The sequence below is a fragment of the Haliotis cracherodii genome, unplaced genomic scaffold (assembly GCF_022045235.1).
Source record: "Haliotis cracherodii isolate W230 unplaced genomic scaffold, xgHalCrac1.p SCAF_20, whole genome shotgun sequence".
Classification (NCBI taxonomy): Eukaryota; Metazoa; Mollusca; class Gastropoda; order Lepetellida; family Haliotidae; genus Haliotis; species Haliotis cracherodii.
In genome coordinates, this window is record NW_027266276.1 from 3,661,861 (window position 1) to 3,675,716 (window position 13,856).

Below are 13,856 nucleotides of genomic sequence, written 5' to 3' on the forward strand. Positions count from 1 at the left end.
ATAACCATCTCTTACATAAACAGAGTTATTTTATTATGAAATACGACTAAGCGGAATTAAGAACGCCCTTCAAATACCATATAAGGCATGTGTTCCCAGATAATGCATGTAAAATAGTCTTATTTTTCAAACACTAACAATAAATCACTAATATTTCGGTATAAGGATGTCATACTTTTGTGATCATTGACTATAGTTGAAGAGCTTAGAGCTAAAAGGGACTAAAATGCACTTTGGCCCTTTTTGCACATTATTGCATAAATAACATCTATGAGTTCTTGTCTACCTGTAGAAAAAAATATTGTATGTTTTCATTGATGCGTTTTTGAAATATAGCTATTTAAAATTCTATAAAAGGGCAAAAGTCAACTTTCAAAAGGGACAAAGTCACTTTGTCAGATTTTGTCCCTTTTAGCTCTCATTTCTGTGTGTGGTTGAGACTGGTTGTCTGAGAGAGATTTTGAAAATTTGAAACTTTATTCTCATATTTCAACTATTTCAACAAAGTTGGCATTAGTTTAAATCTTTTAAAAGTACTTCAATAGCATGTGTTTGTACTTTTAGTAGTAGTTTATCAATCTCACATGGTAAATCTCATGCAAATGACTGAGGGTCCAAAAGGGCCAAAATACAGACACTGGCCCATTTCCACCCTCACACAAATTAAAAACATAAGTGTATTTCCTTTTTTGAATGTTTTTTTATAACAACATTTATATCTCTGCTGTCAGAATGCATTCATGTCTAGGAATTTATCGTTGAAAAAAAAGTTCATTAACATGCATAATATAATGTGTTTTCATCACTTTTCTCAAAACAGACTCCACATGACATTTGCCCTTATGGCTCTCAGCTCTTCAGTTATTTTAACTTCCCTGGCCGATGTTGCCACTGTGGCACATATGTTTTTGGTCAAATAATGGCGAGCGAGAAGTGCCCAGGAAAAACTCCACCAAGGCTCAGAAGAAAGCAATGCCTTAATATCTGCCAGACAAAAGACCTGGGTGTATACTTCGCCAAGCAGTTTAGTATCAGTAATATAGTTTTTTAGTTCAATCAGATCATGAGATTGTACCCCGCCAAGAGAAAATAATTTAGTTTATGAAATCAGCACAAGTTTAAATTGTTTAAAACATGAGTAAACACAAATCCGTCCTCAGGTCTCGTTTGTCAAAGTCAGTTGTGATTAAGCGGGAATATTGCTCCTCGCGGTGTAAAACAACATACACATTTTTGGATACGTTTGTAAATGTTTTAGTGCATGACGAGGATTTCGTAATGTCTGTACCTTCATGCATGATCGGTTCGCCTCCAGCAGCCATAGAAACTAACATGTTTAGTCCACCAGAGTGAGTGAGTTATGTTTAACACCGCTTTTAACAGTATTCCAGTTATATCACGGCGTGTAAGCTGAATGTGAGAGGAAAGCCTGACGCAGGTCTCAGACGTTTACCACTTCGGTGGAATCCTCGAGCACGGTATGGTGCGGACAAACCTAAAAACATAATAGGGGCGAACCGGGATTTGAACCCACAATCATAGGTTTCTGGCGTGCCCAGGGAACGCAACTCTGCACAGCGAACTGCGGCGTCTCAGACGACTGGGCCAACCTGTCACGTGTATTGTTTCTATGTGTTTGTTCTGTGACGCCGCACTCGGCAATATTCCAGCTGTATGATATCGGTCTGCAAATAATCAAATCTGGACCAGACAGTCCAGTGATTGACATCATCAGCATCGCTCCACGCAAGTGGGATACGATGACATGCATCAACCAAGTCAACGAGGCTGGCCACAGGTTCCGCATTTAGCTGCCCCTTGCGTCAAACATGGGTTGCCGAGAAACCTATTCTAACTCGGACCTTAGGGGTACCAACGCACAATGACAGCGTCAAACAATGTCAAAACAAATACCAAACTTTAAAACACTACGACACCGAATCGGTTGAAATAGTTCTTTGGATTTTGCCCGACTTGAAATTGTTCACAAGATATGGTAATTGATAGGTAATTTTGACATTATCAATTTCAGTTGTGAACAATACGCCGGTGTGTGCACGCTATTCACACTGGTTGAATATCCTGTAAGTCACACTACTTAGAGTTTACCACTTAGAAACTTAGAGTTTACCACTTAGAAACTTAGAGTTTACCACTTAGAAACTTAGAGTTTACCACTTAGAAACTTAACTGTAACCTACCCACACTGGGGACCTATATTCCTACCCGAAAACCCGCGAATTTTCAGCGAACGAATGTTTACTTAACTCCTGACCCGTGAAGATCCGGAGTAGAACAGGTCTTCAGCAACCCATGCTTGCCGTAAAGGGCGACAATGCTTGTCGTAAGAGGCGACTAACGGGATCGGGTAGTCAGGCTCGCTGACGTGGTTGGTGCATGTCATCGTATCCCAATTACGTGGATCGATGCTCATGATGTCAGTCACTGGATTGTCTGGTCCAGACTCGATTATTTACGGAACGCCGTCATATAGCTGGAATATTGCTGAGTGCGGCGTTAAACAAAAAACAAACAAACTCCACTCCACTAATAATGGCAGAGCCTAAAGCCTAAGTGTGGGCACGGGTGGCTCAGTCGTCTAAGGCACCCTAATTCGCTGTACAGACTGTGGGTTCGAATTTCGATTATTTTTCTAGGTGTGTCAGCACCATACCCGTGTTTGTTGGTTTGTGGTAAACGTCTGAGACCTGCATCATTTGGGGATTTCCCCCCACATTAAGCTGACACGCCGTGATGGAATATTGTTCAAAGTGGGGTTAAACAAATCACTCACTCACTAAAGCCCAAATGATGCAAATCGTTAATATCTACTGCTCTCGACATGTTAGCAGATACCTCGCGAGACCCGTGAAGATCCGGAGTAGAATAGGTCTTCAGCAACCCATGCTTGCCGTAAGAGGCGACTATGCTTGTCATATATAGAGGCGACTGACTGGATCGGGTGGTCAGGCTTGCTAAGTTGGTTTATGCATGTCATCAACGCCAATTGCGTTGAACATATTCTTAAATATCCGGTATTATTAGATTCGTTCGGCTAAAAAATCAGAAACTGGAAACAGCGCTGATGCCACAGAAAGTGATTATTTGTTCTTCCGATCTCTTTCTACAAGGTAAAGTATTATCTAAATTGTTTTTAAGTACAGCATTGATGGCTTTCAAAGACTATATGAGTGTACCACGAGGTGAATAGTTTTTGGTTTATTTGATTTTTGTTGTTGTGGTACATTAATGGAACAGAGTGTGTCTGAGTGAATGAGTGAGGGAGTGAGTATGTGTTTACGCCGTTCTTAGCAATATTCCAGCAATATCCCAGCCGGAGACACCAGAAATGGGCTTCACACATTGTAGCCATGTGAGGATCGAACCCGGGTCTTCAGCGTGACGAGCAAACGGTTCAACCACAAGGCAACCCCACCGCTCCTATAGAACTAAACTTAGAAGTTAGTCGTGGGTTCTAACATATAGCTGTCATTTAATGGTTAAAATATTATTAGGCGATTCCGACGAAGTTATTGAATTTATTGTACACAGATCTTTATTCATGATGCATATAGGCTTCCGAGCCGTGTTCATACAGACGGTCAGTCAGTATATGATATATATATATATATAAATATATATTATCAGTCAACGTGAATCTTTTTGAAGCAATTTGCATATAAATATACATAGCCAGGTGCCGATTCGTATCCGTTGATACCAAAAGCATAATGTATTTGTTACGTGTAGGGTATGATAGAAATTTAGTTGATATGTACTTCAGTGTTTCATACCGGGCACAAAACATCATAATATAAATCATATAAATTTATTGTGGCTGTGGCGAGTTGATATAGGTGGAATATTACTGACTGTGGCGAGTTGATATAGTTGGAATATTACTGACTGTGGCGAGTTGATATAGTTGGAATATTACTGACTGTGGCGAGTTGATATAGTTGGAATATAACCGAATGTGGCGAGTTGATATAGTTGGAATATTACTGACTGTGGCGAGTTGATATAGTTGGAATATTACTGACTGTGGCGAGTTGATATAGCTGGAATATAACCGACTGTGGCGAGTTGATATAGTTGGAATATTACTGACTGTGGCGAGTTGATATACCCCCGGGGTAGCTGGAATATTACCGACTTTGGCGAGTTGATATACCTGGAATATTACTGACCGCGGCGTAAAACTAAATCTACTCACTTAGTCACGTTTTACATTTCAGATGTGGAACCACTCGATCCCCGAGCTGCGTCGCCCCCTCACCCCCGTCCTGGAACTGCCGGAAGTCTTGTCACCCCCAGCAGGTGCTGCCCCTGAGGGACCATCTCAAAACAATAGCTGCAAATATATAAAACAACCACATTATACCTTCTGCGTCAACAACCACACTCACAACGCACTCGGCACACCTGAATCTCGCAGGTCATCTCAGCCGGATGTAATCCATTTTGGATGTACAGTAAACTACGGTTATAACGAACTCAAAGGGACTACTGATTTTAGTTCGTTATAACCGTAGTTCGTTATAAGTACATATACAGCATGCCTACAGCAAGTAGTCGGGACCAAAAAGTTAGTTCGTTATATCCGTCAGTTCGTTATAAGCGTGTTCGTTATAACCGTAGTTTACTGTAGATACCCTAGTTTCACTAGTCCACGTGTTCACATTGACAATCTGCCTGCAGTCGTGACCCTTATCTAAATGTTGCTTGATATATAATTGTATATCTAATTTCTATAAACCTTGGTCTATGGTAACATTAAAGTGAGGCGCCAGGGAACGCGCATGCGTCATGTACTCGAACCTCACTTTCAGAAACAAAATGGAAAAGCGCGATTCGTTGCTGTCATAATCTGCGAGAAAGAAATACTATAAGATAATTGAACACCCATGGTGCTAAATAGGGACATCAGGTCCCTGGCGCATAGGGCGTTAAGTAATTTCCCATATGCATCACAATATCCAAAAGTTGTGCCTGATGTTGAACGCAACATGGCTATTGGTACGCAGTAAAACGTAATGATTGTACGAGCGCTTCCAAAAGTGCAGACTTCGCACACGTTTAAAATCATCAGTTTGAAGTTTATGCACCAACAGAGTGCACGGGTGGTCTAGTCGTCTAAGGCGCCGCGATTCGCTGTGCAGAGTTGCGTCCCTTGGGCACGCCAGAAACCTGTGATTGTGGGTTCGAATCCCGGTTCGCCCCGATTATGTTTCTAGCTTTGTCAGCACCATACCCGTGCTCGTGGGTTTCACCGAAGTGGTAAACATCTGAGACCTACATCACTTCGGGCTTTCCTCCCACATTAAGCTGACACGCCGTGATATGACTGGAATACTGTTAAAAGCGGCGTTAAACCCAACTCAACTCAACATATTCAAAAACTTGTCAAGATGGTCACGTGATCCGCAATAATTGATGACACATGAATACAGACCTACAGTAACCGTTGAGCAACGATCGTCCTGGGCCCCGTTGTACAAAGCTGTCTTGGCGCTAAGTACTCCCATACTATAACATAGGCCTACGACAGTTGTAGCGCTAAGACGGCTTTGTGCAACGGGGCCAAAATCAGTGTTTGTAGATAGTGTCCCGTTTGTACATTGCTTGTGAATGCATTTTTCAACAGACACGATGTGCACCTTTGACCCGGGCTATCGTCTTTCGTCGACTAACCCACAAGTCATCGAAGAGTTTGTGACGTCACCACATAGTGTTGATCAGGTGATCAAACCACTGACCAATGACTTGTCGGAGTTGGAGGAACAGATGCAGGATATGTACGGTATGTCATTTGCATCTGGCAGTGCTCAAGGTAAGTTTTTGAGCAGTTTTACTCCACGGTTTCTATTTTAATTGGGTTATTACATTTTTCATTGGGTAAGCACTATTTTTTCACTCATCTATTTATAACTCTATTGGGGTTTTTCCTAAGTGAGTGAACATTTTAAGATTTAAAAAAAGGAAATAATTATTTAGATGTATATAACTGTTTTAAATATATAGGCTAACTCGGAAAGTATTTTACGCAAATACTCTGTTTAAAACGCTGTTACGCTGTTATTAAATAGCCCAGTTCAGTTGTGTGAGTCATTCATGGCCCTGTGATCAATGTTGGACATATTCGACATGTATGACGGTAATATGTCAATGTTCGATAATGGTTATATCATGTTCACATAATGTTTATATCATGTTTATATCATATTAAGACCCGCGAAGATACGGGGTAGAATAGGTCTTCAGCAACCCATGCTTGCCGTAAAAGGCGACTACGCTTGTCGGAAGAAGGACTCACGGGATCAGGTGGTCAGACTTGCTGACTTGGTTGGTGCATGTCATTGTATACCAATTGCGTTGATTGATGCTCATGTTGTCAATAGTTGGATTGTCTGGTCCAGCCTCGATTTTTTACAGACCACCGCTGGAATATTGCTGATTCCGGCGTTAAACAACATACAAACAAACAAATTATATCATGTTTGTATCATGTTTATATCATATGTTTATGACCTGTTCATTCAATGTTTATATCATGTTTATATTGTGTTTGTATCATGTTTATATGAACGAAGATATTTCCCACAAATGGGAAGCCAACGAGCATGTGTTCTGATGATCAAAGAACATCATCGGGATGAATTATTCTAATCTGTGATTCGAATCCACAACCAGCGGATCCTGACACGCTTAGGGAGATAACTCTACACGTCGTCATGATACAACTGCAGCTAAAACAACATTCACACTCTCACTCATTCAATACGTCATTAGAAAATGTCCTTTTTAAATGTATTATACCAGAAGATGTCATCGTAAGTACATGAATTCTTGACGATGGAAACGCGAACGAGTCTATTTCCTGTCGCTGTTTTCTAAGGTTGGGATGCTCGACTTCTGTATGTTCGTAACTTTCACCAGAATACCTTAACTTAATTTTCACTCTAGCGTAGTTAGATGTAAGGGGGAATTGGGAAGCCACAGTGCAGAGTTGCGTCCCTTGGGCACACTAGAGACCTATGATCGTGGTTTCGAATCCCGGTTCGCCCTGTTTATGTTACTAATCAGGGTCGTCACCACCATACCTGTGCTCGTGGGTTTCACCAATGTGGTATGTTTCTAACAAATGCATAAACTTAACGCCGTGATATAACTGGAAAACACTCACTTACTTTAGATATGAGGCATATACAAATGGGAAGTTTGCTGCTTGTGGTCCGCGCACAGCCCAACAAGAAGATCACTGTAGGATTGATTCGTATAAAGCTCTTTATATTCACCCAGTTGATCTATTAACCACGCGGAGGAACAATATTTGCATGCATTTACAGTATGTTTTTGCGTTTATTTCAAATGTGTGAAATTCGGCTTTTGGTCCGGTGTTGTCTCATTGTGAAAGTAGAGCAGAGCATGACGTCATGTCGGCAGCAACTTTCAAACATGTTGTTTGTCTTGTTTGTTTGTAGTTTAACGCCGCACTCAGCAATTCCCCAGCTGTATGAATGCGGTCTGTAAATAATCGAGTCTGGACCAGACTGTCCAGTGATTGACATCATGAGCATAGATCCACGCAATTTGGACACGATGACATGCATCAACCAAGTCAGTGAGCCTGACGACCCGATCCCGTAAGTCGCCTCTTACGGCAAGTCATGGATTGCTGAAGACCTATTCTATCCCAGATCTCCAGGGAGTTGTCTTCGGCAACCTATGATTGTGGTAAGACGAGACGTAATTGGTCGGAACATCGGGCTAGTGACTAGTCAACGTTGCTCATAATATCAATCACTGGTTTACAAACCGATCTCAATAGCTGGAATATTACTGAGTAAAACAACAATCAAACTAGCAAGTTCACGTTAGCTTATTACACAGTGTTGATACCGGTGGGTAGGTGGAATTATTACAATCAGGTCGTTCATGAGTGAGTGAGCGACTCAGTGAGTGACAGGCATAGTTGCTGAAGACCTATTCTACCCCGGATGTTCATGGGTCAACCATGTGTGTTACAGGTTGCCCTGGTGACGGCGGCGGAACATCCGTGGTGGACAGGACGTATCACGTGTACAACCAGGCATGCCGGGTAATAGACGCCCTGGAGAAGCAGCTCGTCCTCATCAAGAAGTAAGTCCAGGACATGTTGTCTGAATACAGAAACCGAGGGTACACAATCTCAGTCACTCGTCACCACTTGCCCTTTTCGAAACCTGCATACGCAATTCTGCTTGTCTCTGTCAGGCTTTCCTGGTCATGGGTTCGAACCCCAGATTATGATCCTTGGTTGCCAGCATTGTACGTGTAAGCCGAGGAATTGTGATGGCGCAGAAATAACGTTCAAAGCGGCAATAAACCCAACCCACTCACTCACTCATGCCCTTTGAGGACAGATATATTGAATGTCGTGTTCGTTCGTTCGTGTGTTGTTTAACGCCGCTCTCAGTAGTAATCCAGCTATATGACGGCGGTTTGTAAATAATTTGGACTGGACCAGACAATCCAGTTATTGACATCGTGAGCATCGATCCACGCAATTGGGATACAATTACATATGCATCAACCAAGTCAGCGAGTCGTGAAAGTCAACTTATGAGGTTCGTGGAGTGAGCGAGTTGTATTTTACGCCGTTAGTAATATTCCAGTAATATCACGGCGGGGGACATCAGAATTGGGCTTCATACATTGTACCCATGTGGGGAATCGAACCCGGGTCTTCGGCGTGACGAGCGAAAGCCTTAACTACCAGGCTACCCCACCGCCCCTGTCCCGGAATGACATGAGTGGCGACTAAGTGGACAGAAAGAAGCGAGTGGTAAGTGAGTGGTGGCCAAGGAGTAGCATTCGTGACCAACTCGTGTTATTCCGGGACAAGCCGAACAGCGACTATTGCCCCTCTCATGGCCATTTTTGCGACCGGGTTCTGTCTTAGCGCAAACGGGCATATCTAAAACAATTGTCAACTCGTTGCGTAATTGTTCACATATATTTCCCCATATATTATATATATATATATTTCAGATGCATTTTAAGGCACATCTGGACATGCTGAATTATACAGTATGATTGAACACATTTAACTGTGTCTTGGGTATATTTTTAGATGCAAGACATAGGTAAAATCAAAAATTATTCCTGAGGGATTCTTTGACGAGGAACTTGAAATCATACGCGCATTCTGATTGGTTTGTCGTCTTTTCGCTTAAACCCTTCATCGATAGGGGGACGAGTCCTCTTGCAGATTACGGAAAGGGGCGAGTTGTGACGAATGACGGAGTAGTGCACATAGATTACGGAAAGACGCGAGTGGTGCCGAATGCACAACTCAATCATACACACACATGCAATAATCCTGAACGGAACGTTACACCCCTTTTCACCTCACCTCACCTCACCTTATGAACTATTGACAATTACAGTACCCTATGTCATCCACTCATTTCAACCTTTACTCCAGAAAACTGAAGAAGGTTTCAAACGAGTACTCCGCCAACCACGAGCGAGCGACGTCAGCCATGAGTCGGCATCGTATGGTGAAAGGGTTGCGCGAGGTAGCAGACGACAAGGCCACGTTATGGCGGGAACAGTGCCGGAACTTCGAGCTGGGATACTCCCAGGAGAGGCCGGAGTTTGAGCAGATGAAGAACATCCACAGCATCCTCAAAGCAAGCATGGAGGAACTCGTCGAAAGGAACAAGTACCTGGTGTCCTTTGTGAAGCTGATCAAACGAAGGAGGTTGAAGCAGTATGAGGAGAAGTACCGCAACCGAGGCACGGAGAGCCACATGTTACGGCAGCAGTTTGAGGAAGCGGTCCGGAATCAGCTGGATTTGAGAAACATGAGAAATCCTGCGTTGAGGAAAGGGTTGGACTTCCAGGATCACATGAAAAGGTTTGGGCGGAGCTTGCCCCGTCCGCCGTTCGCTCCTCTGAACGTGTTCAAGCTGAACGCCTTGGCTCCTTATCTCGGACGGTCGTGTGTCCGGAATGGTGGCGGCAAGGTGTACACGCTCAACGTGGACATCAACAAGCACATGCTGAAGGATGAAGAGACATTCGGTCGAGCTACACCTGAGACGAAGGATCACTGGATTCTGTCTGGAAAGAATTGTCTTCATGACCCGGAGAATGTCCTTTTCGGCGATTGCGTCTTAAGTCAAAGCGAGATGTTTGGATATTCCAAACTCCCCTCAATTCGGTGCGAGGCGAAAGGGAGGCAGATGGTTGAGGGGCGGACGGGACATATTTCGGCACCTAGGACAAGCATCGTTAAACATGTGGCCACCAAGAAGGGACATGGTTCAAAGGTCAAGAGAAGTTCAAAGTGCATGACACCTTTAAAACCCCATGGTAATAAAACAAAAACAAAGCCAAAGCCATACTCTAGAAAAAAGTCGCATTTCGGGGTTTCTCTCAACAACTGGGGCAATCAGGACGAGGTTGACGCGGTAAGCGTCCCAAAAGGGGAGGTCCTTACACACGGCCCAGAGCGTCACGCAGAGTCAAGTAAGTGTTCATCCTATCCCTCTCCTTGCCGCGATACATTTATTTCATGTAGATTTGTATACTAAGTTTAAATCAAAATGTAGATATGTTAGGCTAAGTAAGGATAAACCAGTAAGAACATTTTTGTGCTTTACTTAAAGCATCCATACGTGGCCTAGTAGTCGGCGTCTAAACGTCGTGTGCAGAGTTGCGTCCCTTGGCTGTCAGGCTCTCCTGGTCATGGGTTCGAACCAGATTATGATCCTTGGTTGTCCCTCCGTACAGAAATAACGCTGAAATAACGTTCAAAGCGGCATTAAACCAAACTCACCTCCCCGCTCATGCCCTTTGAGGGGACAGATACATTGATTGTCCTGAAGGTCAACTGAAGAGACTCTGTGTTTACAAAATGTTGATCCACCTAAACCTTCACCCAGCTGCAGTGAGTGAGTTGTATTTTACGCCGTTTTTAGCAATATTCCAGCAATATCACGGCGGGGGACACCAGAAATGGGCTTCACACATTGTACCCATTGTCGGGAATCGAACCCGGGTTTTCGGCGTGACGAGCGAACGCTTTAACCACTAGGCTACCCGACCGCCCCCGGTGACACCAGAAATGGGCTTCACACATGCTGGAATATTGCTAAAAACGGCGTCAAACCATACTCACTCACTCACTCACCCAATTGCTTGGAGCGATGATCATGGTGGCAATCACTGATTGTCTGGTCCAGACTCGATTATTCACAGACCGCCGTCATATAGCTGGAATATTGCCGCGTGCGGTGTAAAACAACAAACTAATGTCAACCACTTGCTTGTCTGGTCCGTGTTTCGTTTGTGTGTTATTCAACACAACAGCCAGCAGTATTTCATGTATAGGCGGCAGTCGGTAGATAATGGACCAGACAAGCCAGTGATTGACACGATCTACACAACTGTGATACGATGACATACATCAACCGAGTCAGCAGACTGTCCACCCGATCCTGTAAGTCGCCTCTTACGACAAGCAAGGGAACCTGGCGACCAATTCTAACCCGGATCATCACGTGGGAAGACACGCATGATGTGCCTAAGACCAGTTCTGTCACTGGTATTCACGGGGGTCCATGATGGATTAATTACAGGAAGTCATGCTGCATCCGGGACCTTCATTGCAGCGTAAAGCAACATTCAATCACTATGTGATCCATACGTTAGGTTGTATACCGTGTGTAGGGCGTGCTGGAACGTTATAAATGTAGGTTCGAAACCCGGTCAGATCACATTATGTTTCTAGGTTTGTAAGCAACATACCAATGCTGGCGGGTTTTACCAAAGACCTGCCTTTTGCTGGAATATTGCTAAAAGCGACGTAAAACCATGCTCACTCACTGTTGTTCATTTCAGGCACTTCAAGCGTACAGCCTGCTGTCAAAGAAGTTTGAAGACATGACAGTCTGGATCAATAATAATAAATGGATTTGAAACTTCATCCTGTGTTAAGCTTTCATTTAAGTATTTCATTTAAATCTGATCTTAGTTCTCGCTACCGCTTAACAAAGATCTGAGGACATCCCATTACGGGTCACGTCAGAACGACCTTTCATCCAACCAATCAAATAGCGTCGCTTACCAGATCATGAAAGTGACAGTCGGAATGTGTTTCCTAATCATGCAACCTCGAAAAATGTAACAGAGGGTATTCCGAACGACAGTTACGTGGTTTATGATTATATCCGTACAATCTAGGCCATCTATAAGCCATTCCAGAATGTTCTTTTTATCAGTTTTAAAGTTTTTAATCGAGAATACGTCAAAATATGTTTCGAATCGTAGTCGCCAGTTTGAAACTAGTGTGAAGCTCGAGAAAGCTGCCTTCTGATTGGCTAATGTCGATTTTTTGTCAGTCATTTCATTGGTCGGTCAAAGTTCGCGCAAGGTCGTTCTGACGTAACGCGTAATGGGATGTCCTCAGATCTTTGTTCTGCGGTAGCGAGAACTTAGATCTGATTTTAATGAGATTGATATTTAATGTAATAAAACCCAATGTCGACGATGAATTGAAACCCCAACATTGAATTCTTCTACCACAGGAATCCAAAGTTGTGAACGAAACATATAATTTTGTGTCTGGTTTTATCATCAAACACCACTCTGGACGTGTAAGTGGCTTTGTTTAAGTCACATTCTTACTGTAAAGGAGTTCGACTGTATAACGTGTGATTCCCGATTTGAAAGATCTTTTCATTGAAAGACGACACTGACCGGGAGGCTTGTGTCCTTGCACTTCCCACCTCATGTTTCTATACATAGAGATAGTTATTTGAAGTAAAACAAAGCAAAATATAATCAGAACACGAATCCATCTTACTGACACAGTACTGCAGCTCACCAATGGTGCTGAGTTTGTTTGTTGTTTAATGCCGCCGACAGCAACATTACAGATATATGACGTCGGTATGTAAAAAATCGAATCTAGACCAGACAATACAGTGATTGACATCATGAGCATCGATCTACACAATTGGGATACGATGACATGCACTTATCAAGTCAGCGAGCCTGACCACCCGATCCCGTTAGTCGCCTCTTATAACAAGCGTGGAATCTTGGTGGGACTCCAGTGCTGAGGGTTACATGCAGTGAAGCGTGTGGCCATCTAGTCCGACAGGATGGTCAGCTTGTGACGGAGTTAACAGCTTTAGCCACGTAGACAAGGCGCTCGACCTCGTATCAGAAGGTCCATGATTCCAATTACACTACACGACTCGGTAATCGTATGGTCGCTTCATTTAGTATCAATTTATAACGGCGGAAGGGAGGTGGATTGGTGACTGTGTTCGTCAAACTTGACTTCTGAGAGCTTCTAAGGCTTCGGTCACATGAGTCACAAGTGTCTCCCTAGGTATGTGACTTGTTCGAATATGCATCTGTTCAACTAGCAGTAAATGGGTACCCGGTAGGATGAGGTGGTGAAATGACTGAATATTTTCTAGGGTCTCCTGACGCAGCTTGCAAACGTCCCAGGGAGCTGAGAATGAAATCCGAGTGCATCCTGATCCATTGACCGGGCTGATGGCACGGTGAATCATAAATCGACTTGCTATAATCATTGTTATTGTAGCTTACTTTTGAGCAGCAAACTATTTGATTGGTCATGGGGCGATGATGCCTAAACATTTACTTTCAATATAATTACTTTTTTTAGTTTTGATTTAATGGACGAATAATTGTATTCTGAATGAGATGCATGTTGAAATATTGCAATGATAAAATCGGAGTCTTAGAATTGTCAGGCTATTCCCAAGGGTGAGTAAGAGCCGAAGGTTACCAGACAGATGACGGAAGCCATGAGGTGAGGTGAAATGGGG

The 13,856-nt window shown here is 43.2% G+C and overlaps 1 protein-coding gene across 1 annotated transcript; it reads left to right on the forward strand.

The window, feature by feature from the left end:
- The first annotated feature begins 4,238 nt into the window (after positions 1-4,238).
- Positions 4,239-11,930, forward strand: LOC139470443 (uncharacterized). Its single transcript, XM_071252851.1, has 5 exons — positions 4,239-4,320; positions 5,648-5,803; positions 8,031-8,142; positions 9,470-10,518; positions 11,893-11,930. The coding sequence occupies exons 1-5, from the start codon at positions 4,239-4,241 to the stop codon at positions 11,928-11,930; spliced, it is 1,437 nt and encodes a 478-aa protein (XP_071108952.1).
- Positions 11,931-13,856: the final 1,926 nt, after the last annotated feature.

Bases quoted from the DNA above. Each gene is read 5' to 3' on its own strand.
- LOC139470443 (XM_071252851.1), top strand. From the start codon at position 4,239: ATGTGGAACCACTCGATCCCCGAGCTGCGTCGCCCCCTCACCCCCGTC. The intron at 5,804-8,030 runs GTATGTCATTTG...TGTGTGTTACAG, and splicing joins ACAGATGCAGGATATGTACG to GTTGCCCTGGTGACGGCGGC. The intron at 8,143-9,469 runs GTAAGTCCAGGA...CCTTTACTCCAG, and splicing joins CAGCTCGTCCTCATCAAGAA to AAAACTGAAGAAGGTTTCAA.